Raw genomic sequence first — 25,344 nt, 5'->3', positions numbered from 1 at the left:
CTTTACCCGCTGGTGAAGGAACCCCGCTTTTCCCTGTCGGGTTGTTCTTGCTGGTCTCCAAAGGGGTGGCTCTGCCAATTTTCTCTCTTACTCCTTACCCAATCTAATTTCCTTCACAGTAGAACTGAAAGATCATCTGAGGGACACCCCCAAAACTATACCCCACAAGTCCATCCTATCAACAACCAACAAGTTTTTGGGGACGGAAATTGGACTGCTTTTACAGACCAAGGTCTCACTATGTATTGCTGGCTGGTACACCAAGCTGATCCTGAACCAGCAAAGATCAGCCGGCTCTGCCTCCCAAGTGCTGGGACGGAAAGTGTCCACCACACCTAGCCCCAGGCTGCTCTCCTTCCACCCTGCACATCTTCATGCGGGGGTTTCTTTCTGCAGCTGAGGACAACAATGCCTCTTTAGTCATGCTTCATGTCTGAGGTTAGCCATTGTCGAAACTGCCTCTCCCTAAAGCAACCTTTACTTAGTGTCCTTTCCAGCACTCAGAGTCTGTTCTCCCTGAAGCCTCCTCTCTCATGTGAGAACACACACAGGCCAGCATTTATAACCTTTGTGGAATTCCTCTGCGTAAGTCACTAAGTCCAATTACATCCAACTAGCTGGCCTCTCTACCAGGCCAACGTAACACAAAGCAAATAAAATTCCCAGAGGGGAAATCAATCTTGTTAAGATAAACAGATAAGAGACATGGAAATGACGGTATGTGCTGAACTCTGTATGTATGGTCCTCTTAACTCAAGGAGCGTATGTGGCTGCGTCCTCCCAACTGAAACACTTCCTTGCAAAGGCAGGACAGGGCTGGTAAGAAGGAAGGTAGTGAAATTTACAAGGTCCTGCTCCAGGGTCACCAAAGCGGGATCAGCTGTGGGGAGAGCAGACTGTCTCCGTGGAGCTGCCTGCGAGTTGTGTGAATTGTGCAGGACAGGCCAGGAATAAAGCTTTCTAGATTTCGCCACCAAGCCCATGTGGGCTTTTCACCAGGGTGGCTGCCTTTGAGCCACCTGGGCTCCAATAAGGGCGCACCAATGAACTCACTGGCTCACCAAGCAGACTGGGGTGGCATCAGTTCTTGGTTCTATTTTCAGTGCCTTACCTGAGGTAAACAGATGTCTGTTTATGCCTCCCTAGAATATCCTAGAATATCCGTTCTCAACGTAGTTGTCCAATGACCTTTCACAGTGCCTTCATTTCCGCCTAAGACCAGACACTGACATTGTGATTCATCAAGGTAGCAAATGACAGTTACAAAGTAGCAACAAAAGTAGCTTCAGGGTCTGCTGAGCAAAGGCTCAGCACACGGTCACATGTGCCCAATAAGACCACTGGAGAGCCAAACATTAGAACAGCGGGTGCCCGCAGAGGCCTACAAGACTGTGGCGGCCAATTCTGAGGTATTGAACTCCCTCCCTTATTATCTTCCATGAAGAGGAGAATGCACCACGTGGGTTTTGTTTTTCTGGCTGAAAACCAAGTTAGTAGCCGTAATCAGTTACATAAAATCTTTCATTTCCAATGTTATCTTAGTCTCAATCCAAACAAACTATTGTTAAATTTTACTGTCCTCACGGCTTAAAATATTTTCACTTTGTTGAAGAAAATTGTTTCTGACTCAGGGGGAAATAATCTTATAACATTAAAGAATTTAGATGGCAGGGTCAGAATCCACTCTATGGGAGTAGGGATGTCACAATGAAATGAGAAAAGAAAGAGCAATTTCATATTAACAGATGTTATTTTCTCGGGTAGAAAGAGAATGGATACACCTTACTACTAAAGCTTGTGAGGTAAATAAATAAATAAATAAATAGAGATGCAGCTTGGTTTGGTGGTGCACACCTTCAATCTGAGGGCTGTGGAAAGCAGAGGCAGGCATATCTTAGCCTAGTCTACACGGGGAGTTCTAGGCCAGCCACGGCTACAAAGTCTCAAAATTAAGAAAAAAAAATACATAAAAGAAACTATTTATGAAATTATCTCATGGTTTTTCTCAAACAAAAATGGAAAAGCAGAAAAATCTTCTTGAACCAAGGGTTACCCCAAAGCTCTAGTCCAGTCCCTCCCAACTCATGAGATTTGCCCACAGACCTACCTGCCTCTCACCCACCGCAAGCTCCCACACCCCTCACTCCAGAGTCTTGCCTTCAGAACAGGGCTTTTGAGACAAGGGAATTAAAGTTTCCAATGACTATTTTACAAACGCTTATAGAGGGCAGAATCAGACTTCTACCTGGTGGGACTCAAAAACATGATTATATCTAGCATCTTAGCAATAAGATTCTAAAGCTGTGTCAAGCTGAAAAATAAAAGAGAAAGTAGAAGAGACGTCAACTAGCCACTCACTAAAGCTCTCCCATAGTGATGAATGGTAAGGCAGGATAGTAAGATGGTCTCCCCAACCATTTACCTTACAGCCACATCCTTCCCTCCTCACCACCCACAGAGACGAGAAGAATGAGAGCCAACATTCACAGAAGCATTACAAACAGAGACAGCTGGAGCGCACCTCATGCGGGGCCTGCGGTTGCAGAGAGGACAGACACAGAGAGGGAGAACTCACCTGCAGTAGCCGGTGCCGTTGTGGTAGGTGACACAGGTTCCCTCATTTACACAGGGCTCTTGACCACCTCGACACTGCAAAGCTGAAATAAAAAATAAACCGGGATCAGAAACCGGGCACCAGTCATGACCCTTAGACCCCAAAGTGGGGTCAAAGGGAAAACCATTCCCACATCACCTCCGCCCTGACTTGTCCCCGTTCGCTCCAGGTATGGAAGCACAGACGTTCATCCCACAGCCTCCTGCCTCTCTGTGACTCAGCATGTCTGGCAGTCACACATCTCAGTGACAGTAAAGCTGCACCGACCATAACAGGCCACGAGCCTTTCAGGATTGACACACTTCAGAAAAGTGTGTAAGAGCCCATCGTTGACTAGTTAAGGTCTGAGTGGACCGTGGTTAACCATGCTAAGGGATTCTTAGCTTCAGGTGAAGTTTGGATAGGCAGGCCACTTTAGTAAGAAGTCAGAAGCATCACCCGCCACCAACGGGACACAGAAAAAAGGAGAAATTAATCTATGGAAATCTACGCTCCACAACCTTCACTGATTTCAGCCAGCAGAGGAAGATGTTTACCCAACTCCACACTTACAGCCCCTGGAAGTTTAGCTTTTAGAATTGGAATTCTCTTTCTCTCTCTCTCTCTCTCTCTCTCTCTCTCTCTCTCTCTCTGTTGTTATTTTTTGGTTTGTTTGTTTTGTTTTGTTTTTTGAGTCAGGGTTTCACTGTTTAGTTCTGGCTATTCTGAAACTCACTTTGTAAACCAGACTGGCCTCAAACTCACAGAGATCCGCCAGCCTCTGCCTCCCAAGTGCTGGGATTAGAGGCGTGCACCACCACCGCCTGGCTAGGATTAGAATTTTCATCACCAAATATACACCAAACTCTTAAGGACAACTAGAAAGGCAAGACAAACCCACTCTAACAGTCAACAGGTTCATAAACCTCTTGGAAGTATTTATCAAGCACTGTTCACAGATGAACTAATTCAGTCTTGACAACAACCTTGGGAGGAGGTGGTTCATTTCATCACACATGTTCCGCAGCTGAGGAAACAGAGTAGGTAAGCACCCCGTCCATCATCACAAGCAGCAAGGCAGAGCCAGACACAAAACTGACTTAGGGTGAGCAGACCCAGAGACTGTGCTCTGAGCTACAGAGACAGGCTACTTCCCACTACCATGGCTAGGCAGCTGTTATGACGACCATGAGCTGAACAATGAGGGCCAGAGAGGTTGAGTGGCTTCCTCATGGGGTATCAGACTCTATGGGGGGCAGCACTGAGTCAGAGGTCTACGCCTCTCAGTCTGGCCCTTCTCTGAAACAGCTGTTGGCATGACAGGGGCAATCACTGGGCTGTGCACTGAGCAAGCGACTCAGGAAGAGGGATCTTCTCCCCCATCCCACTTCCCTGTAAGGCCCGAGAGCTCCCTCTTCCCACACTGATAAGCTCCATGCAACGACTATAATTAAAACAGTTAATGTCAGGTTATTTCCTCCATACCGCAGTTCTCAAACTGATTTTTTCATTCTCTTTAGACACTTTTATTATTTTCAGTGAGGACTTTCAGGCTTTTTTCTAATTGCTTTTTCCTCTCTCTCTTTAAATAAAAAGGAAACTGTATCCAGACAGGGCTACCCTGAAGGCATGGAGCAAATTTCAGCTCTGTATCCTGCAAGAATCCCAAGGAGTAAATGCCATCATGAGTCCTGCCTCCTGTCTCCTGTACAACTGCAGCGAGTCCTGCCTCCTGTCTCCTGAACCTGGCTGTACAACTTCAGGCAAGGCACAACCTCAGAGGGCTCAATTCCCTACTTAGGAACCAATCTTTGGTAGACTAACACCCCAAGCGTCTCCTGTAGCCCAGCAGTAAGTGGCACTACATAAAAGGGGCTAGGGAGATGGCTCTGTTGGTGGCAGCACTTGCTACAGCACTGAGTTTAATCCCCAGCACGTATGCAAAAAGCCAGGCATGGTGTGCATGCCTGTGATCTCAACTTGGAGAGGGCAAAAACAGGCAGCGCCCCAGAGCTCATGCGTGGCCAGGCTAACCCCGCAAAGGAAGTTTCTAGACTCAAGACAGTGAGGGAGTCCTCTGACCCTGACATGTGCAGACAGGGTCCCTCATCTTCACACTCATGTGCATGTACCACACACAAGCACATAAACATCACACCATACGCACGGTAGTAATACATAAGAAATACACCAACTTTTAAGACATACATAAATATACGCTGTATACATGGAGAAATTTATCCAGGAGAGCATCAAAGACCCAGCCACCCATGACTCAGCCATGGGCAGGAAAAAAAAAAAAAAATCACAGCCTGTTCCTATTAAGTGTCCTGGCAAATCATTACAGTGACAGCTTCATAGAATGCAAACAACCCAAAGTCAATATGTGGCAATCAATCTAGCAAATAACTTTACAGCCTTGCCTTAGAGAACCAATCCAATTTACTGACCAAAAAAAGAGGTGGGCTTCCCGGGCTAATAATTAATGCCACTTGGCTGATCTGCGGCATTCCGCTACCTTGAACGTCTAACATTTACTAAGGCGCAGTGTTCAAGCTGCAGTTACATCAGCAGCGGCTAGTCCATCAGCACCCGCACCGACTCTCCAGCCCCAGTGAGCTCCCCAGTGAGGCTCCAGGTCTGAGGGACCCCACCCTTGAAACCAGAACAAATGCACTGAGTCAGAGTATCCAACCCAAGAAGTCTCCTAAATTATTTAATTCAACCACCAAAGAACTTAGAAAATGTAGGTGGTAGCAGTTTGGATAAACAAAAGAAAGAGTAAAATTTGAGACTCGTGACTTTATTCTCGGACCATTTCTGGCAAATACTGTAATTATGTGCCATATAAAAAATAAAAACGTTGGTAAACGAAACCACTACAGCAGAGACTGGGAGAGACCACACCTCAGGCAACTGTTTCAGTTTAGCAACTTAAATGCAAATATGAAGGCAGCTCACGTGTCAGAAGGTGAAGTGTTGGATCAAATCAAAGAGCTGATGGAGCCTTGGACTCCAGGCAGCTTTTCTTCATAAACTGCACAGAGGAGCAGACTGTGGTCAGTCTTTCATCCTGTTGTATTTCTGTCCACGCACACCACAAAAAAAAAAAAAAAAAAAAAAAAAGCAAAAGCGCCAGGTGGTGGTGGTGGCGGCGGCGGCGGCACACGTCTTTAGTCCCAGCACTCTGAGTTCGAGGCCAGGTCTACTGTCAGAGCTGTTACACAGAGAAACTCTGTCTCAAAAAAAGCAAAAACAAACAAAAAGATGGACTTATCACTCAGTCACTTGGCAATGTGACACAGATTTAGAAGCCAGCTTCCAGTATCACACGTTTTCAGTGCACAGCTCAGCGATGGCTTTCTCTTCTCTTTTCTCCCCCCAACCCCTCAGGTTTTTTTGAGACAGGGTCTCACTGTAGCTCTGTCTGTCCTGGAACTCACTCTGCAGACCAAGCTGGATTTGAACTCAGAGATCCACCTGCCTCTGCCTCCCGAGTTCTGGGATCAAGGATGTGCCCCTCATGCCCAGCTGAGACAAGCTTTTCATACTCAGAGCAGCGCATTTACTGGGTATGCAGATGCAGGCCCCACCCCAATGTCAGGGATACTGTGGTCAACAAATAAGAGATCCTGTCTCACAAACACTGTTTCTTTTAAGGGGAAAATAGAGGACAAAAGAATATGTAAATAAAGCCACTTTGGACAGTGGTTTTAGAAGAACGAAATCCAGAAATGAGGCACAAACCGGTCACAAAGTCCTCAGATGGTAAGAAAGACCCACCTGAGCAGAGCAGAGCGCCCAGGCAGAGAAAACGAACATTGTGGTCTTGAGACAAGGATTAAACAATGGCCACAGGAGAAAGGCCATGGAGGCCAGGATGGGCTAGATCACCAAGGTCTGGTCAGGGTCACAGCTGCTACTCAAGCCCGTGAACTTCAAAGGAAAACGACACAGTTTAACACGGAGTGTGATACCAATAAATGGAGTGAATTCCTCCCAGTCGCCAGCACCAGCCTCCAATAAAACAGACAAGCCACGCAGAGCCGACTACTCTCCTTTTAAAAAGACAATAAAGAGAAATGACTCACTAAATGTACAGCTAGCACTACACATGAGCAAAAAGGCCACAGCAACTATGAGCACGGCCCTCAACCAGTACCGCGTGGAGATAGATCAGCCATGAATGAAACAGTCTCTGGCCACACTATCCTAGCAGCCCAGGGAAGTGAGAGACAGAACAGAGAGGAGGTGGCCTAGCCAAATGACTCTAAGAAAAATACAAACACAGCAAAACCTGCTTTTATTAGATGCCTTTGGTAAACCCTCTTGATACCCAACATCAAGATCTCTCCACAAAAAAACTAAGAAACAGCACAGACCCTCGGTGCCATTCAGTCCAGACTAGGCTCCAAGTTCATTCAAGTTTATCAGCCTCCACTGTACACAAACACTGCCATCAGCAAGGTCAGTGTCATTGATTTTCACCACGTCCAATGCCAGGAATTCATCTTTTTAAAGACAGACCAAAGGTGTCCAGCCTTGGTGGATTCCTCATGGCAATTTCCTAGACTCTCCAGAGCTTTTCAGGCCATGCCAGCTCCGTACCACAGGCCTAAAAGCCTCCCTTTGTTTTAAGAATCTCTAACATGAGTAATTAAGTCTGGTACCCCAGACGGTGTAATCTGAGCAGCCTTTAGTGTGTTTCACTCGCTGCTCTGACAGAGGATGTTTTAAATTGGCATTGTTTCTTGCTTTGTAGCCTCTTCAAATAAGCCTCTGTCTGTTGTCTGCCTCACATGACTCTCCTCACTCCCTGCTTGCTCCGCCCGCAGCGAGTCCGCCCACTGCTCCCTCAGACAACATTCTAAGGCCCTGAATGGCTGCAGATCCTGAAATATGTGAAGAGCAGTGACACAGGGCGCTTCTTTTTCCCCTTCAACGTTTATGCAAATTTCAAGTAGCTGAATCTGAGAGATGAAGTCTGGGTTGCTGGCTGGGACTTGGCCGTGTCCCTCTGTTGCTTCTGGCACAGGGCCTCTGAACGGAGCGCCGTCAAGTGAGCTCGGCCATGCTTTCTGAAATGACTGCTTGCATTACTACCCAAAATAGGAGAACGGAGGGCAGACAGGGAGACACCAGGGATTTGCAGTGCTTTCCACATCACCCTTCAATTTCAAACAACAAAGCTTTCGCTACATTTTCTTTATCCTTTATTTTTTTGGCAGGGTTGGGGGAGGGGGGAGTCAGCCATGGGGGAGAGCCAAACAAACAGAAGTGAGGAGGTCCCAAGTGTCACATTTAAACAGAAGCAAAGTAGAGTACCTGTCTTCCTCTGGGAGTCAGCCTTGATTAAAAGGAAAGGAGGAACACAGCAGAGGAGACATTGATTTTTATTTTTCCAATAATGTGTCAAGGATCTCTGCGCTCTTCACAGAGATTACCCAATAGGAACTGTTTCCTACCTAAAATATGCTGACTCCAGGTCCACACAGGACAGCTGGAGGGTTCACAGTCCCCGCTGCTTTCCCCAAACTGAAACCTGCTGTGCTTTGGAAAAAGAAACAACAGTATTTCGGTCTAGCCCTGGCTGGCCTGGCACTGACAATGGAATCCAGGCTAGCCTTCAACTCCTGGACAATCCTCTTGACTGTCTCTCAGGTGAGAAAAAAAAATTCATCCCTATGAATTAACAAGCCTACATTAATTCGTGATTCTAAAAACTGAAATTTTGTCCTAACTCATAATACTGAATCCTTTGGTGGTGAGGGGGGAGTGGGGGCAGGGGAGATGTAATTCATCAAAGGGCTGTGTTTCACTATGTGTTTACTATGCAATTGCGTTTTTTTTCCTTTTTCCTTTGCTTTTGGCTCATCAGGACTATGGGGAAAAAAATTAACAACTTCAAATGTGAACCAAAGTAAATGAGATCAATCAGCTAAGTTCTAGCCCTTGTGTCTTGGAGATTACACTATAACTATATGAGACACACGATTTGAAAACCCACACAGAACCAGAGCGTGGTCAGTCTATTAACAGCATCTCTGCAACCTCCTTCCTCAGGCCAGCGCCATACAAGAGGATCCCCTTCCTCTCCCTCCTTTTGCTAATCCCTACTTGCATTCTGAAGCAGGAAGCTAGCCTTCCTCAACAGGCAGCACCATCCTCCTGTGTGCCCGGATGCTGCTTCCACCAGAGCTCCCGCAGCTGTGTCATGCTCTCGCCAACATGAAAGCTCCTCCTGAAAGGCAGTGGCTCCAAGTGCCTGGCCATGGGAGGCGTGCAGTACTCACTTGACATTATATCTAAGACAAAGTCCTGTGAACAGACTCAGGGACCATGTGTGTAAAATGTTCCATGAGCACGAGAACACCCAAATGAGACTCTGATACAGATTTTACTTTGTTCAGGATAAGAAGGAATATAAACGGAGGAAGATGGCAGAAACGTCCTGGCCTTTAACAAGACAAAAGCTGAGAAAGTAGCATAGGACGTTTCTAATCTCAGCAAAACTAAAACACATTTCAAAGTTCCTGTCTTAAAATATGCATGAGTGGGGGCTAGAGAGATGCCATGGTGGCCAAGGGTACATATTGCTCTTCTTAGCACCCACATCGAAAGGCTCACTGCCACCTGGAGAGGGCAACAGAGGATCTGAGGACGCCCTCTTCTGGCTTTGGTGAGCACCTGCACTCATGTGCACATGCACACACAGACACACAGACACACACACACACACACACAAACACACATGAATATATACATAACTAAAATAAGCCTTTAAAATAAAGTAAAATCTGCATGGGTGATGATAGTCCCTCTGACCCAACCCCCTGCACTTTTAGCCATGTGTACCAAGGAGGGACAGCTACTGAAGAAGCTGAACAGAAGCAAAATCTACAACTAACCGACACATAAGAAAAAAATTTAAAAAAATTTAAAACACCTCAACAATAAAAACACAGGAAATTCAAGTGAGGAAGCCTGTACCCTTTCACGGTGACGAGTGTCATTGCTCCTGGCACGTCCACTGACCAGTAAGCCCCAGCGTGGTCCCAGAAGCCCTGGGGTATTCCCTCAGTATAGATACCCACCAGGGAAGAAATGACACTAACCAAAACAGACACAAGGCTCACGGGCCCACAAAGCTCACAACTGTACTAATGTCTCCAGAGAGGGAGAAGCACCATTCCCAGAGGCTAAACAAAAAGTGCTCTAGAGGCCAGCCCGAGCTGGTACTGTCATCTTCTACCTGATCTGCTGAACCATCTCTATCTGTGTCCTCTGATCAAGACAAAGTTGGCCTGCCACCAACTTCTGCACTTTTAGTAGCCCTCCCTATTATAAGGATTTAAAAAAAAAAAAAAAACAACTATTTGGGTAAGCACAACTTAATATTTTTAAAACCCCATAATTTTAAACAGAAGCTTTTAAGTGCCCTTACTGGAAAAAAAAATGTATAAGTATATATAATTTTCTTGCTCCCCTCCCCCAAACAGCAGCAAAGTGTCCTTTTAGCTTAAATTGCTCAGAGTGGTTTTAAACGGAGAAGACAATGTCTAGTGTTTGTTCATCCAGAGGTAGATTTCACCAAAAAAAAAAAAAAGGCATAGACACAAAGTTATATTAAAAAAGAAAAAAACCTGTGATTGTTAAATGCTATCGCAAAACATTGAGGCTACTTCCCAAAACCAAGCAGGGAAAATCCAGAGATGAGTCTCAGATTTCCTCACCAGCGTCTATCCTCGTGGTTTTTTTCAAAAATACCCATGTGTAGTGGGAAAGGAGGCTGTTCACAAGAGCCACCATCATACCATGCCCATGTGTAGATGGTGACTAGGCACAGAATGCAGCCATGTGTTCTGAAGTGTACAAGTCTGCAGAGAATGGCTTCTAGAGGATTATCCGGGTCACAGACACTCTATACCACAGCCCCAAACAAACCCCACTCACCCATGCATGGCATTCAACCCCTGCATTCCTGCACACGTCACTGAGAATCATCTAAATCCAAGAGCCTCAAAAAATCCTAAATCCCTGGTCTATATCTGATACTCCAAACCAGCACAGAAACACGCTGTGAGAAAAGTGAATCTTGAGATTGGAGATGGTGGATGCATATCATACCCAGGGCCCAGGGCCCAGGGCCCGGGACCAGAGGGAGCTGGCAGGGTGTTCTGCATCCCCACTGTCATACCCATGAAGAGGACACACGGGACCATCACACACCCAGGGCCCAGGGCCCGGGACCAGAGGGAGCTGGCAGGGTGTTCTGCATCCCCACTATGGTACCCATGAAGGGAACACATGGGACACATCACACACCCAGGGCCCAGGACCCGGCACCAGAGGGAGCCGGCAGGGTGTTCTGCATCCCCACTGTCATACCCATGAAGGGAACACATGGGACACATCACACACCCAAGGTCCAGGACCCGGCACCAGAGGGAGCCAGCAGGGTGTTCTGCATCCCCATTGTTGTACCCATGAAGAGGACACACAGGACACAAGCTACACTTCAGTCTTTAGTCTTACTTTTCAGTTTCTCCACTTACTTCCTCACACGGACATTTAAGTTAACTCATATCAGCGTGAGGACAACAGAAGAGGCAGCAGCCGCATGAAGCTGAGCTGGTGAGAGCTGTGGAATCGCACAACCAGGGAGCACCGCTGGCAAACCCCAGTCCACAACTAAGTCAACTCAGAAACCCCAGGGTTATGAAGCCCGTGGAAAAGTTCTCCTCAGGTCTAGAGAGGCCAGGGATGGCTCCGTGAAAGGCCGCAAGGGACAATGCGAACTCTAAAATACTAAATTAAAATTAGAGGGTAATGTCTGTACAAGGTGCTGCCCCTCCATCTGCCACTCATCATGAACAAGTAACAAATTCCCTGGGCGAGAAGGATCTGGAAGAGCGAATGCCGCGGCCTACTCCCACTTCACCTTCCTTTCTGTAGTTCCTCTCTGCCCACGAGTTCCAGAAGGAAAGCATGCGGGTGCTAGAACTAAGGCAACGCTAGCCATTTCTGCTCCACTAGGTGAATCGCCGAGCTGAACTGCCCATGGGATGGAAACCAGTAATTTTCTATCTCCCACCAAGAGGATGATAAACAAGGCCTTAATTTCCCACAAAGCACAAGGAAAACCCGCAAAATGAAAGTTTATTAGAGCCTTCTAAGGACACAGAGACCCCGTAGAGGAGGGACCTAATCCCCTTCGTTTAGCACTAAGATTCATGCCACTCAGGGGACACTGGAGTGAGAGGGCTCTGAACAAGAGGTATTTACAGAGGAGTTTACCAGTCAGACCACTCCGTGCCCAGTGGGAAAGGCCTTCCCACCACCACCTCACCACATTACGGGGTTAAATCCTTAGGAACAACCGGTATTGGTGCCAGTGAGCCTGGGTTCAAACAAAGGGGGGAAGGAGTCAGGAACAGGGTATGGTGTAGAGCTGAAGAGTAAACACCCACCCTTCCCCCAACACACGATGACCTCATCGAAAATATTAAAACCAGGACATTGTAATCACCTTGGCTATAGGCCCAAATATGTCTCCACGGAAAGTCTCAAATACTCTAGGTTTTATAGCTTAAATTAAAAAACAAACAAACAAATCAAACAAACCAAGGACTTAGCTCTAGCCTGCCACTGCAATGCAATCTGACGTTCAAGGTGCTGCACTTACAGTTTGGGCACGATTGTGATTCTGAGCACAGTGAGCTCCAGCACAGGACCGTGTCTGCACAGAGAACCCCAAACCTGCCACTGGTGACCTCACAGAGGAACTCTGAGGACGTGAGTTTCAGAAATTAGCTAGCCACATCCCAGGCCATAGAGCTAGTGGGTCAAAGGCACCTACGCCAACCACAGATGAAGCGGCTGTTGACTAAGCACCAAAGACCACAGACAGCACTCTACAGTATGTATTTAAGACTGACACCCCTGCTCCTAGTGGACAGGGACTCTCGCCTGATTTCTGCCTCCACCCCTCCACCCAGGTCTATAAATATTTGGTGACCAGGAAGTAAACCAGAAAACTGGTCAGCTCTCTCCCCATAACTGTACACATCCCAACTGGCCAAAGACAACACAGAAATAAACTACTACTCTTACAGGCCGGCCAGGTGTTTTCATACAAATGATCTCCAGTAATCCCCATGACCCTGTGAGGCATGCAAATTGCCATTAGCACCATTTTGCAAAAGAGGAAACTACATTTCAAAAACTAAGAAACTTGCCTACAGCCATACAGATGAAGGATCCAAGCCAGGGCTAGAATGTGCAGGGTTTTCATTTGTTTGTTTGGTTGGTTGGTTGGTTGGTTGGTTTTTTTGTTTTTGTTTTTTTGAGATGAGTTTTTTGGTGTAGTGTAGCCCTAGCTGTCCTGGAACTCACTCTGTAGATCAGGTTGGCCTCGAACTTACAGAGATCCACTGCATTAAAGGCATGCACCACAACCACCCAGCAAATGCAGTTTGGTTTTGTTGTTGTTATTGATCTATTGATCCTGCATTAGGATAAAAAAAAAATCCTGTAAACTTGTATAATTCATATCTGTGACTAAAAACGGTCTCATCAAATAGACACCCAAGTACATATTAGCCACGCTATGCCAAAGACCACATGCTTGTGGAAGCCAGGACTAAATTCCCAGTACAAGAGTGGCTGCTAATATTATATTCCAGACCCACCCTGGACACCCATGCCCTAAGAAGGCCTGCATTCACTACTATCACCCACCTCCTCAACAAGAGAATCCCACTTTGGAAAGTAGAGCAACTCTGGGAAACAAAATAAGTTACTTTATGTGGTTAAAAGGGGCAGGGAGAGGCTGAAACTGTTGAGAGTTTTTCCTTTAAAAAAAAAAAAAGAACATTGTAACTAAACACCATTTCTTCTCAATAACAAAACAGCATTATGGAAGGAAGAGAAACTGCAGGAGTTAGCACTAGAACCAGACCCCAGGAATGACTGCACCCCACTGTGATGAGATTTTGCACTGACAAATGGCAAGTCCATTATCAATAAGCAGTCACCATCACTGGATCAAAGAATCTGTAATTCAAAGAGTTAACTATAAATACCTCCAAAATAAAACACACATCTGCAAACTGAGCTAATGAAAACTGAACCACTAAACAGGAAAAGCGTGGCCTGCTACTCAGAGGAGGCGGGAACTGACTAATGTGGTAAACCAGAAATGCCATAGGAGATGGAGGATTTTCCTCATCTGGACAGCTTCTGTCCAGTTAAAAGAATCAACAAAGACAGAAAAGAGACAAGACTACCTTCCTAAAATAAGAAATAAACTACTCTGACACTCGCCCTTAATGTTGCTGGATCCCAGAAAATCTTAGCTCATTTCTCTCCACAAGGCCCAGACACCCAGACTCTTGTTTTCCAAAGGAAAAGTATAAATTTCATTACTGCAGTTTGGCACATTGTCCTGAAAGTGCCACTCTGCTTCATGTCTGCACGACTTACAAACTACAAAACAGGGACTGGGGAAGTGGTTCAGGGATTAAGAGCACTGGCTGCTCTTCCAGAGAACCTACGTTTGATTCCCAGCAGTCACAGAGGCTGGCTCACAACCATCTGTATGACATCCTTTTTGAGCCTCCATAAGCACAGCATGGATGTGATGCACAGACATACGTGCAAGCAAAACATCCATATCCATAAAAAATAAGCAATTTTAAAAACTGTAATGTTAAGGGGCTGGAGAGATGGCTCAATGGTTAAGAGAACTGGCTGTTCTTCCAACAGACACAGGTTCAATTCCCAGCACCCATATGGCTGCTCACAACCATCTGTAACTCCAGTCCTAGGAGATCTTTTGGGCTCTGTGGGCACCACACTGCACACACATGGCTCATAGATATGCATGATGGCAAAACATCAATACATATAGAGTTTATTTAATGAAAAAAAGATGTTTAGAAACATATCATTTTTCTGCGGTCTTAATGGCATGTTTTTAAAGGTTTTTCACTCCTGTGTATATGTGTTTGAGTGTAGGTTTGTAGGCAAGAAAAGGGCATCAGATCTGGAGTTACAGGTGGTTGTGAGAGTCAGCTGTGACACCTGAAACTGTGCTCTCTATTAAGAGTAGTGCAGGGGCTGGAGAGATGGCTCAGAGGTTAAGAGCGTTGCCTGCTCTTCCAAAGGTCCTGAGTTCAGTTCCCAGCAACCACATGGTGGCTCACAACCATCTGTAATGAGGTCTGGTGCCCTCTTCTGGCCTGCAGGCATACACACAGACAGAACATTGTATACATAATAAATAAATAAATATAAAAAAAAAGAGTAGTGCATGCACACAGCCACTGAACCATCTCTCCTGCCCATCACTACGACGTTTTTAAGGATATCAGACAACATGCAGCAACCCAGGACTTTGAATTGGTAGATTAATTAAAATAAAGTTTTAGACTACAGTACCTTTGTTAAAAAAATAATAGATATGTATGTATGTGTGTATATGTGTACACTAAATACTATACTCTACCAAATTGAAGAAATCCAATGACAAAAAAAACCCTGAGGTAGAGCAAAACTAAGTTTTGAAAACTATCAGAGCAGGGGAAGGCTACATTGAATAAGAAGAGCAAACAGGCATCTCCTTACACATCCAAGCCCCTGTGGAACAACAGCTGTCTTTACTCAGCTGGAGGAAAACCACAGGACTGGGAACACCTCATAGGAACCATGGACTGTCCTAGGCGAGCAGGACACTGCTGACTCACCCTCGGCAGGACACTTGGTTCAACTCGTTTTTCCAGTGAGAGTAACGAGCTCAACAGCTCAAGCCCCGAAGTGATTGGCATGTCCACAGCTGCAGAAACGTCTAGAAATGTCTATACACACAGCACCCATGTCCATTAGTCTGTCTGCTAGGCTGTAGCTAGCCAGCTCTGTTCTGCTTTTTATATCTCAAATGGTATCCAGTATTATTACTGGTTTACCACAAAATGGAAATTCTTCTACTAGCCAAAGCAATCTTTTGCTGCATCTGCTCAGTGCCCCACTGCCTTGGCTAATCTGCACAGGGCTGAGGTTCCAAACACTGAAATGCAATTAGAGATCTATTTTTCTCATGTTTGGCTATGTGTCCTGCTCAGTATGGCCCTGCAAAATTGTCCACAAAAAAATCCACAACCCTTACAGGCTGGTAGTCACCTTCAGTGGGACACCCCACACGTATGATACATCATCCTACTCCGTTGCTTCAAGCTTACTCCCAAGTAGGCTGATTTTTTTTTTAAGTAAACATTTACCAAGCCCTAAGTCTGGATTCTGAACCAGGCTAGTCATCATAATGATGAGAAGGGAAGACTTAATCACATCAAATACCAGCCAGACCGGTTGAAGGCGGGTTGTTAGTTCTCCTCTTTCCAAATGAAAACCAGTAGTCTCTCAATGACAGATTCAGCTTAATTCACACACACATTCCATCTCATCTTTTCCACCCCAGAAGCACAGTCTTTTAATTTGAACACGAATTCACAAAAGCTACTTTGCAGAGGGGCATTAGAAACACTGGAATAAAAGATAATCTATTTAATGAAAGAGCCAATAGCTTCGGCATTAAACTCTTCCACTTACATTCTGGATCAGTGGTCTGCAAAATGAGGTCTGTGCATCCTAGAAGCAGGGGAGATGCAAAACCCTCCACTGCAGTGCTGGAGGGAACTTTAGAACCATTGAAAAATACATGATTAAGCTTTACTAAGAGTGGACACACACAGGAGTGTGGGCAGCCTACTGGCTGTACATTTATATAATTTATAAATATTTACTTAAGAAAAGCCTATGGTCAAAACAGCATTTTTCTTGGGGCATAGTATTTAAAAGTCTGAAGGTGCTTGCTTGCTTTACCCCCACATTCCACACAGTAGGAAATGTATGCCCTTCAGAGGACACACTGGGCTCACCTTCCCAGTATCTCATTTTCACAGACACAGGCTGGGGGACAGAGGTACCTGTAAGACAGTCAGGCTTCCCTGTGATCGGGTGCTCGGTTAAAATGAGTCTGGGCAGAAATGTTAAGGGGTGATGACTTTGGTTCCATGCTTGGCTCTGTCACTTCATTCTTACTTTTCTCTTAGTTTTCTTATTACTCTGGTGTCATGTTCCCGTTTCACACCACAGCACGTTACTCTAACCAGTGTCCTAGCTATACCCCGGCTGCCTGCCACCCTCCCGGGTGAGGTCACGACTGCATCTCTCGGCATCTGGAGACCGTAAGTCACTAATAAGCACTTGCCAGAGAGTCTGTAAGCACCCAAGTAACTTGGGAGGTCCTCATCAGGACACTTCTAGACAGACTGTGGGTGCTTCTGATGACTGTGGGGCAGGCTGAATGGAGAACCAATACACCGTCACCAGATCCAGCCAACGCACCACAGCCCTGCTCCTGACCAACATCAGGGAGAGGGTAACAGGAACCCAAACTACCTGCTACCAAAGCGATATATAATGCAGCAAAAGGAAAATGAGGCTAAACGCATGCCAGGGAAGCCAGGTTATAAGGAAAATGGCTCTGAACTCGGCAGAGACCAAAGAAGGAACCGAAGACAACGTACAGAAATGTGAACTTGCTGGTTGGTCACCATTCTCACTCAAAACAGCGATGGCCACTCTGCCAAAATAATTAGCAGTTCCATGAGTTAACATAGAAACAGTCTGCACAACCTGCGCCATTCATTAATGCTATCGCGTTCATTCCAACACGCATGCCAGAATTCCCTGGAGAGATGTTCTGTCTTTATCTGCAACCGTGGGGCTCCGTGGCCGGATTTTCACCTGCTCAGAGCGGGCTGAGGTTCAAGTTCCCTTTTCAGTCTCTGTCAACATCTCTACAGCTTCCACGACATGCTTCCCGGCACGTGGCAGGTAAGACTCAATGCCCAGGCATTCCCGGCACTGCTAAGGGAGCAGCTTGGTGAAGGGAATGGGGGCTGGGTGCTGTGTGGCCACTATTCTCATGCTCTTGAAGAGCTCGCTTTTCTAAGGCCAAGATTCCAGTCTGTTCAAAGGAATCCTCATAGCCTGTGAGCCCACAGCTAAGGAAGCTAGAGCTTCCTTACTTGCAAGCATTTTATTGTCACCAAGGGAAGAAACACACTTTACTTTTGGAACTCAACCGCCACAAATATGTGTACATGCCCCAAACAACACTGATCCTAAATGGGATGCTTTTTACTTTTTCCATTATTTCCCTACAGTGTGTTGTCGGATACCTATCAAACTGGCCCCACACAACCCACAGGTTCAAGCCACCTGTCTGAAGCTGAGAGTAGAGGGTGTGGCGCCGTAGTCAAGAGTAGCAGGGCCAATAACTAGCCACATGGACTTGGATAAGTTCTCCACTTTTTCTTTTCTTTTCTTTTTTAAAATATTTAGTGTATGGGTGTTTTGTCTACATGCATGCCCTTGTACCACAAGCGTGCAATGCCCACGGCATCCAGAAGAGGGCGTTGGATCCCTTTGAACTGGAGTTACAGTCAGTTGTGAGCTGTTACATGGGTGCTGGGACTAGAACTTGGGTCCTCTGGAAGAGCAGCCAGTGCTCTTAACTGCCGAATATCTCTCCAGCCCCAACTTCTCAAAGTTCATCATCTTTTAAATTCTGAGGTTTTTCAAAGGAGTAGATGCATCAGCCGGTACCGTGTCTAGCGCAGCCAACACAATCAATGAAGCTGTGCTGACGAGTAGTAAGGCCTTACTAGCCGCATGGAGAAAAGAGCTGTACACATCACTAACCAGCAGGGACAAGTCAACGCTGGCCTATGCTCACGGCAGCCCTACACCTGAAGGAGGTGTCTAACATTCTCCTCAAAACTCCACAGCAATTCTACCAGTGCCCAGCACCTGGCAGCACTTGAGTACTTGTTGAATAAATGCATGCATGAAATGGATGCTTATGAAGAGGCATAAGCCACTCCTCCCATTATTCAACAGAGGAAGAAACTCCTCGATAAAACAGCAAATACATTTGTTAAGCCAGATTTTTATCTGACACATGCCCTGGGCTCATACTGTCCTTACCTGGATTTCTAGGAACTATACTCAGGGGGCTTCCTCGAATTCTACAGTTCTCAAACACCAAGTGAGCCCACAGCCACTGTCTGCATGACACTCTTAGTCCCAGCTATGACGGCACCGCTACCCCAGACTCACCATACATGTGACCATTTGTCAAACAATCAGGACTCATCTGTGTTGTACAAAGACACGTGTTCCGAAAACAAGGCACTCGCACGTTAAAACCCCAAACCTACAGTGGGGGACGCGTGAACAAATCAGAGGACACATACCACATCAAACCTCCCCTCACAGAAAACAATAGAGAAGCTCAAGAATTTCTATGAAAGCCCAGATTTCCATTTCAGTCTTAGGCCCCATAGCACGGGAAGACTCCAGTCAGAGCCAGGACTTCCAGACAATGGTGGTGTTTGCAAAAAGACAGACTGCAGTCTTTCCACGGTGGAAAGGGTCTAAAGACCTTCCTAAAGTTGATAGGACCTTTTTAAAAACAAGACGATTCTACACTTCTGCCAATAAAGTAAACATCCAGTTCTACACAGAGGGACAGGTGGAGGAACAGGCTTTGCTGTCCCAAACTCACCCCGGTACCCGTACAGCAAGTTGGTCTGAGATCTCACAGGTCCCTGCCTCAGCATCTACAAATGTATGGCCTGGTCTCCATAGAAGGCAAGGATGCTCCTCTCTAAGTGGTGACAAATTAGTACAGGTCATGTTCTTAACATACAAGTTGTCCCTGTGACCTCTCCCTCCCGCCTACTCACAGCGACCCAGATGCACTCACTGCATCAGAAAGTGCCCACAGGTGACTTAGTAGCGGCCATGACTAAACTGTAAACTAGAAAGGGTGTGAATATCGTCACACAGCCAGAGCAGCATGGTGTCACAGAAGGCTCCAAGACAGCGAAGAGATTCATTTTCAGAAAGTGGCCTACAATACACTGGCCCATCCTGCTGGCTTAAGAAGGCATGGCGTTTAAAAATAAAATAAGTCAATGAAAAACAAGAAACAAAATGAATTCTTTCAAAATCTCTCAAAAGAATGTGTTTAAACAGAAATTTGGGGAGAAGGGGGTGGGAAAGGCTGTTTTCAGCAGGGCTGCCTCGGCCTTTGATAGGGCAGCCCTGAAGTAATAGCTGAGCTATTATCACTGTTGATAATGACCAGCAGATTCGGATGAGACTATTGCACATCGCCTGTTCTCAGACTCTGGGCTTGTGTAATTGGGTGTGTCAATCTATGTCACTCCACAGATGGTTATTAAGCTTGTTACAACTTCCCTAAATCTATCTTTCATGAGGCCTGAACAGTACTCTGGACAGCTATTCTCTGCCAACTGAGAAGAGGCACAGAGATAAACATCTTTTCTGAAAAAATAAAAAAAAAACAGTTCCAAAGTCTATTGTTCCTCCCTACACACACACATATACACACGTATACACACACATGCACACACACACCTATATTCCTATTAGGCAGGACTAATTTCTAATTCAGATATCCAAATTCTCAAATTTACAACTTCACCCTGTGTAGACTATAACAAATTTACCTACTGATTTACCTCCCCCACTTCTTCCTTTGAGTCCCATTACCTAGCCTAGGTGGGCCTTGAACTCACAATCCTTCCGCCTTGACTTCCTGAGTACCAGGACTATGCACGACCACATCTGGGTTTCCCAGGTTCCTACACAAAGGTTATACAAATGTTGGAGGGCCTCCTTGGCCACAGGAGCAATGCTGCTCTCAGAGTTCTAGAGATTACAGCGACAGAGACTCAGCTGTCACCTTCTGGAGAGCAGAGTGCGCACCACCCTGGTGCAGCTGGGTGACGGCGGCTGTCCCAGAGGAGCTCCACTGACCGGCGAGAGTCCAACGGTGGTCCTTTGGTGTTCTGTGGGTGTCACACTTTTAACTAGCCCCGCACACATGACAACTGGGGCACTTTACGAGGGTTTCCTTAACTAAAAGGTGCACGCACTGTGGATGTAGACAAGAGCTGTCATTCCACCATTACCTCAAGACCGACCTGGACACACCACATGAGTGTGTGGGTTTTCCTCTCTCCTGAATATCCAACAGCTAACATTTCAGCCACCGAGCATTTTCTCCCATCAGCTCCAACACTTAGCCCTCCCACAGAGCTTAGGGTCACGCTTCCTTGTGGGTGTGCATGTAAAACTACCACTAACAAAACATGTTCTGTTTCCTCGTTTTGATGAAAAGAAGAAACTTGAAGTGCGCTTGCATAAGTGACAGTGCAATCCAGACACACCCTACACATGCAGCGCGTATTCTACTTAGATGTACTCTACAATGACTAAGGAAAGAAATGCCGCCAGCTAGAGCTTAGAATCGCATGAAGGCCTGGCTTCCCTGTGCTGTATTCTTGACAAACCTAAGATAATTTTTATGGGGGGACGGGTGGAGTGTGTGCGCGTGTGTGCGCGCACTTGCAGGATGCATGTGCAAAAGCACACAGGCTTCCAGAAATTAAATAAACTCAGGCTGCCAGGCTTAGCAGCAAGCACCTTTATCTACTGAGCCAGCTCAGGGGTCTTTGGCTTGGGTTTTTGAGACAGGGTCTCCCCTTAGCCCAGGCTGACTTGGAACTCACTATGTAGTCCAGGCTGGCCTTGAACTAGCTGAGATCATCCTGCCTCGGCCTACCGAGTGCTGGGTCTGCTGGTGGAAGCGACAGTTTAACCTCGGGGAGCTTTAAGGAACAGTCGCTCTGGCCCACGTGGAAAGAAACGAAGTCTGACATATGAAGACTGGATGATGAACAAGGAAAGAGGATGCGGAGAACAAACAAAATGAAAGCGAGCAAGTGAGTGGGCACGCGGACCCGATGTGGGCTCCAGCTGTGTCGGTGACACTTCCTGCCAGTTTTGCTCTGTATCCACACCCCTGTCAGGTGGGACAAGGACAAGTGGCCAGAGCAACTCTTCTTGGACAGTACAGCTTTGGGGAAGGCTAGGCACTTTCTGGGGGGAGAAGCACTGCCTTCTAATCAACAGAGTCAATCCAACGGAAGGAAAGCCTTCCATAGCATGGGGAACAGAACCCAGATGGAGGGATTCTATGGAGGAAGCATGCAGTATAAGAAAATGAGCTACCATACATGTAAGAACCTCGGCTCCAGGCCTGGCTCTGTCAGATACTAACCATGTGACTTCGAAGAATTCCCTGAAGATACTTGAGATTCACTATTCTCATCTATAAAACTGGCATAATTAGCCTTCTTTCCTTGGCAGAAATATGAAGTTCAAATAAGATAGGAGTTGAGTATAAACTGGGAAACACTAATGTAATTATTTCATAAGAATAAAATTCCCAGTCTGAAGTTCTACACAGCATAAGAAAGTCCTCACTCAGCTACAGGCAGAATGATGAATAGCAGCATGGCTCCAATCAGGAAAGCCCCTTCCCCAGCCACATGGCACAAGTGGACAGCACTGGGTGATGAAGCATCAGCCACTTCTGAAAGCGGCCTCCTCACTGTCCCCTGCTGGCTCAGCCACACTGGGAATCGGACACAGGAGCAGGCACTAAGCCATCCAGCCTTCTCTGGAGCAAACTTCAGTGGAGGTGACTTTACACACCAACAGCTTCCTAGCAGCTCAAACCTGATCTCCATGGACCCGGGGGTTAAAGACAGAAGCAATTCCACCAAGGTAGCTTCGCACTGAACGGGTTCTTCAGCTTGGCTTTTCCTGAGCAGTATGTTTCTATGAATTAACTCTTCTGAGGTGCAAGAGGCTGCAAGCTACAAAATAAGCAACTGGAAACGAGTGTTAAGCCACACTGAACTAACCTACAAACGAGAGGACCCAAAGTGAGGCTTCCAGCCTGCATGTCTGGCAATCCATGCCTGGGTGGTGGAGCAGAGCTTCACTGGAGTCCAGGGGAGAAAGTTCCCACTGTGGAACTACCACGAGAGTACTGCCTTGGGAAGTTCAGGGACCCCCGCAGATGAGTGCCTACTTTGTGCCCAGAGCCAGGCAGGCATAATTAAATGTTGTTTGAGTCTTTAATAGCACGCTGCAGGTTAGTTATTACTATTATTCCCATTACACAGATGGGAGAACTGAGGTCTGAAGATTTTAAGGGCTTGTCTGATGTTCTCAGCTGATAAAAACCAAAGTCAAGCCTGTCTAGCTACAAAGACGACCCATGAGCCCCAGGAAGGGTATCTGCAGTTGCGCTGATGGGTGCTTAGACATAACCAGCGTTGCCTGCCATCTGCCTTTCATTAAGCGACTCTCAACCATTCTCCCCCTTACTATTCAACCATTGGTAAACAAACCTTGCAAGAAAGTCAGGTGTGTTTGAGAAGATTCCCATGTTTGCGTGCCCGGGACAGCAGAACAGAAAAGATACATACTCTGAATTCCTTCTCAAATACAGTAGTGCAGAGGAGCACCAGTTTCCAGGGTCAGAGGAGACGGCCAGAAGGGGAAAGTTCTTAGGTGGGTTGGAACTGGGTAGTTCAGTATCTGGTTAGGTGGGTTAGAACTGGGTAGTTTAGTATCTGGTTAGGTGGGTTAGAACTGGGTAGTTTGGTACCTGGTTAGATGGGTTAGAACTGGGTAGTTTGGTACCTGGTTAGGAGGGTTAGAACTAGGTAGTTTAGTATCTGGTTAGATGGGTTAGAACTGGGTAGTTTAGTATCTGGTCAGGCAGGTTAGAAGTGGGTAGTTTTAATAGCAGGCTGTGTCATCGTTGAGAGACTGAAGCATTCCAATCATTTTACCCTGTGTCTCATGTCTCTTTTTGAAGGATACAACTGCACAGTCCAGAGAATTTAGAACCAAAGAGCCTGCCAGAAAACATTCTGAGCACAAACAGGACTCTAGGTTACCATTTTCAATGTTTCTCAACTTGTTAATACAAAAAAAAGCCATATATATATTCATCCTGATCTCAATCTACTGAAGATTTCTTTGGAAGGGGTCCAGAAACAATTTTTTTTTCATTTTTGTCTATCTATATAAATACATCCTAGTTAGAAAAAGTTTTAGACGGAACTAGAATTCTTCCAAATGAAGTGGGTAGTTTTCATAATTTCCATAATATTATACAGATATTAATTCAGAGTTAGGATACTGCGAATAAGGATAAAGTGACAACTCAATGCTACGCTATGTCATTAATGGGAATACAGAATCCCACCTGACTGTCCTGGAGGTGGAAGTCAGCTCTGGAGTCAGGCCAGCGGGCTCAGTTGCTGCTCTGACCCACAGGCGAGGAGGGCCACATGCACGGCCATTCCCTGGCCTTTCTGTGACAGGAAATCATAATGTTTACTCTCAGGACTGAAAGAAATGAGTACGGTCTTCCCAAGCATCTGTCACCTCATAAACCCTCAGTACATGGAGGCTACTGCAAGTCACACAAGCTCCGTGAGGACGGAGGTTTCTGTTTGTCTGGTTTACTTTATTAACAAGGTTCAAGAGTTGGAGCAGCTTTCACACAGGCACTGCATTTTCTCCAGAGTGGATTCGCATGTGCCCATCTCCATCCAAATGCCCTCCCTTATGTTCGCGTGTGCCCATCTCCATCCAAATGCCCTCCCTTATGTTCGCGTGTGCCCATCTCCATCCAAATGCCCTCCCTTATGTTCGCGTGTGCCCATCTCCATCCAAATGCCCTCCCTTATGTTCGCATGTGCCCATCTCCATCCAAATGCCCTCCCTATGTTCGCGTGTGCCCATCTCCATCCAACTGCCCCTCCCTTATGTCCGTATGTACCTATGTTACATCCAAATGCCTCTTCCCTTAGTATAGTCTTTCTTAATAAGTAGCTTCAACTGTTTTTTCAGAAAGATCCAAATTATAGGAAACCTATTTTAAGTGTTTTAAGATATCTGAGTTAACAAGAACACACTTAGCACTTTCTGTCAGCTATGTGCTTACCAATAATTATAAATACCTCAGACTACAAAAGGAAACCTTTACAGTACTCCCACAATGGAAAAACAAAACTCTTAAAAATAATTACAGAGGGAGCAGAAGGGAGTGGTAGCTAAAAGGTGGCTTACAAAATCTGCCAAGTAGAATTTGGAATTTTGTCTTAAAACAAAACAAAACAAAAAACCTGACAACCATTTGTCCAAGGCTGCCAAGACTTGAGACAAACAAGCTGTCATGGGAAACAAATGTTAAGTACATCTGAGGCAGCAGCTCCCCAGTCCTGGCTGACCCAACTCCACACCACCAGTGACACCAGGGCCCACTGGGTTATCCTCACCATGACGAAGTCCAAAGAGACAAGCAGGGGTCCTGGGGATGTGTATTCTCCACTTTAGAGGCAGCTTCAAAATGTCTACACCTCTGCCCTCCCCACACCCATCGTATTCCTTCACTGCTGCTGGCTCTGAAATTAACCTTCAGAACACAGTGACACACTGTGAGGAGCAGTGAGCAGGAGCAGGAGTTCTGGGGCTGACCCTGGCCTGCCTCCCATCCCTTCGGCAGCCACTCTCCTTCTATAGGCTTTAGTAGCTTCTCCATCTTTAAACTAGGAGTGGAGTAGGTAGGTGGCCCCCAGCCTGAAATATCAAAGTCTCTAGCAGCCTCCGAGGCTGCAATGAGAGATGTGGGATATTTGTATTCTTCTGTAATGTCTAACAGAGATAATGGATTGAGCATCCTGGCCTTAGTGATGTTCCTCACGGGAACATCTGTCCTGTCAAAGGAA

General features: G+C 46.2%; 1 protein-coding gene across 1 annotated transcript in view; it reads right to left on the bottom strand.

Annotated features, from left to right (window-relative positions):
• The window catches only part of Notch2 (notch receptor 2), a 140,665-nt gene that overhangs the window by 101,501 nt on the left and 13,820 nt on the right, over positions 1-25,344 (bottom strand). The window contains exon 2 of the mRNA XM_041638022.1: positions 2,576-2,657. Coding sequence (XP_041493956.1) covers positions 2,576-2,657 — 82 coding nt within the window. The remainder of the gene's footprint in view (positions 1-2,575; positions 2,658-25,344) is intronic.

Source organism: Microtus oregoni, unplaced genomic scaffold (genome assembly GCF_018167655.1).
Source record: "Microtus oregoni isolate MIOR12 unplaced genomic scaffold, Mior012 000054F_ref0000373, whole genome shotgun sequence".
NCBI classification, from domain to species: domain Eukaryota; kingdom Metazoa; phylum Chordata; class Mammalia; order Rodentia; family Cricetidae; genus Microtus; species Microtus oregoni.
The sequence above is the reverse complement of the archived record's forward strand: the minus strand, read 5'-3'. Positions and strand labels throughout refer to the sequence as shown.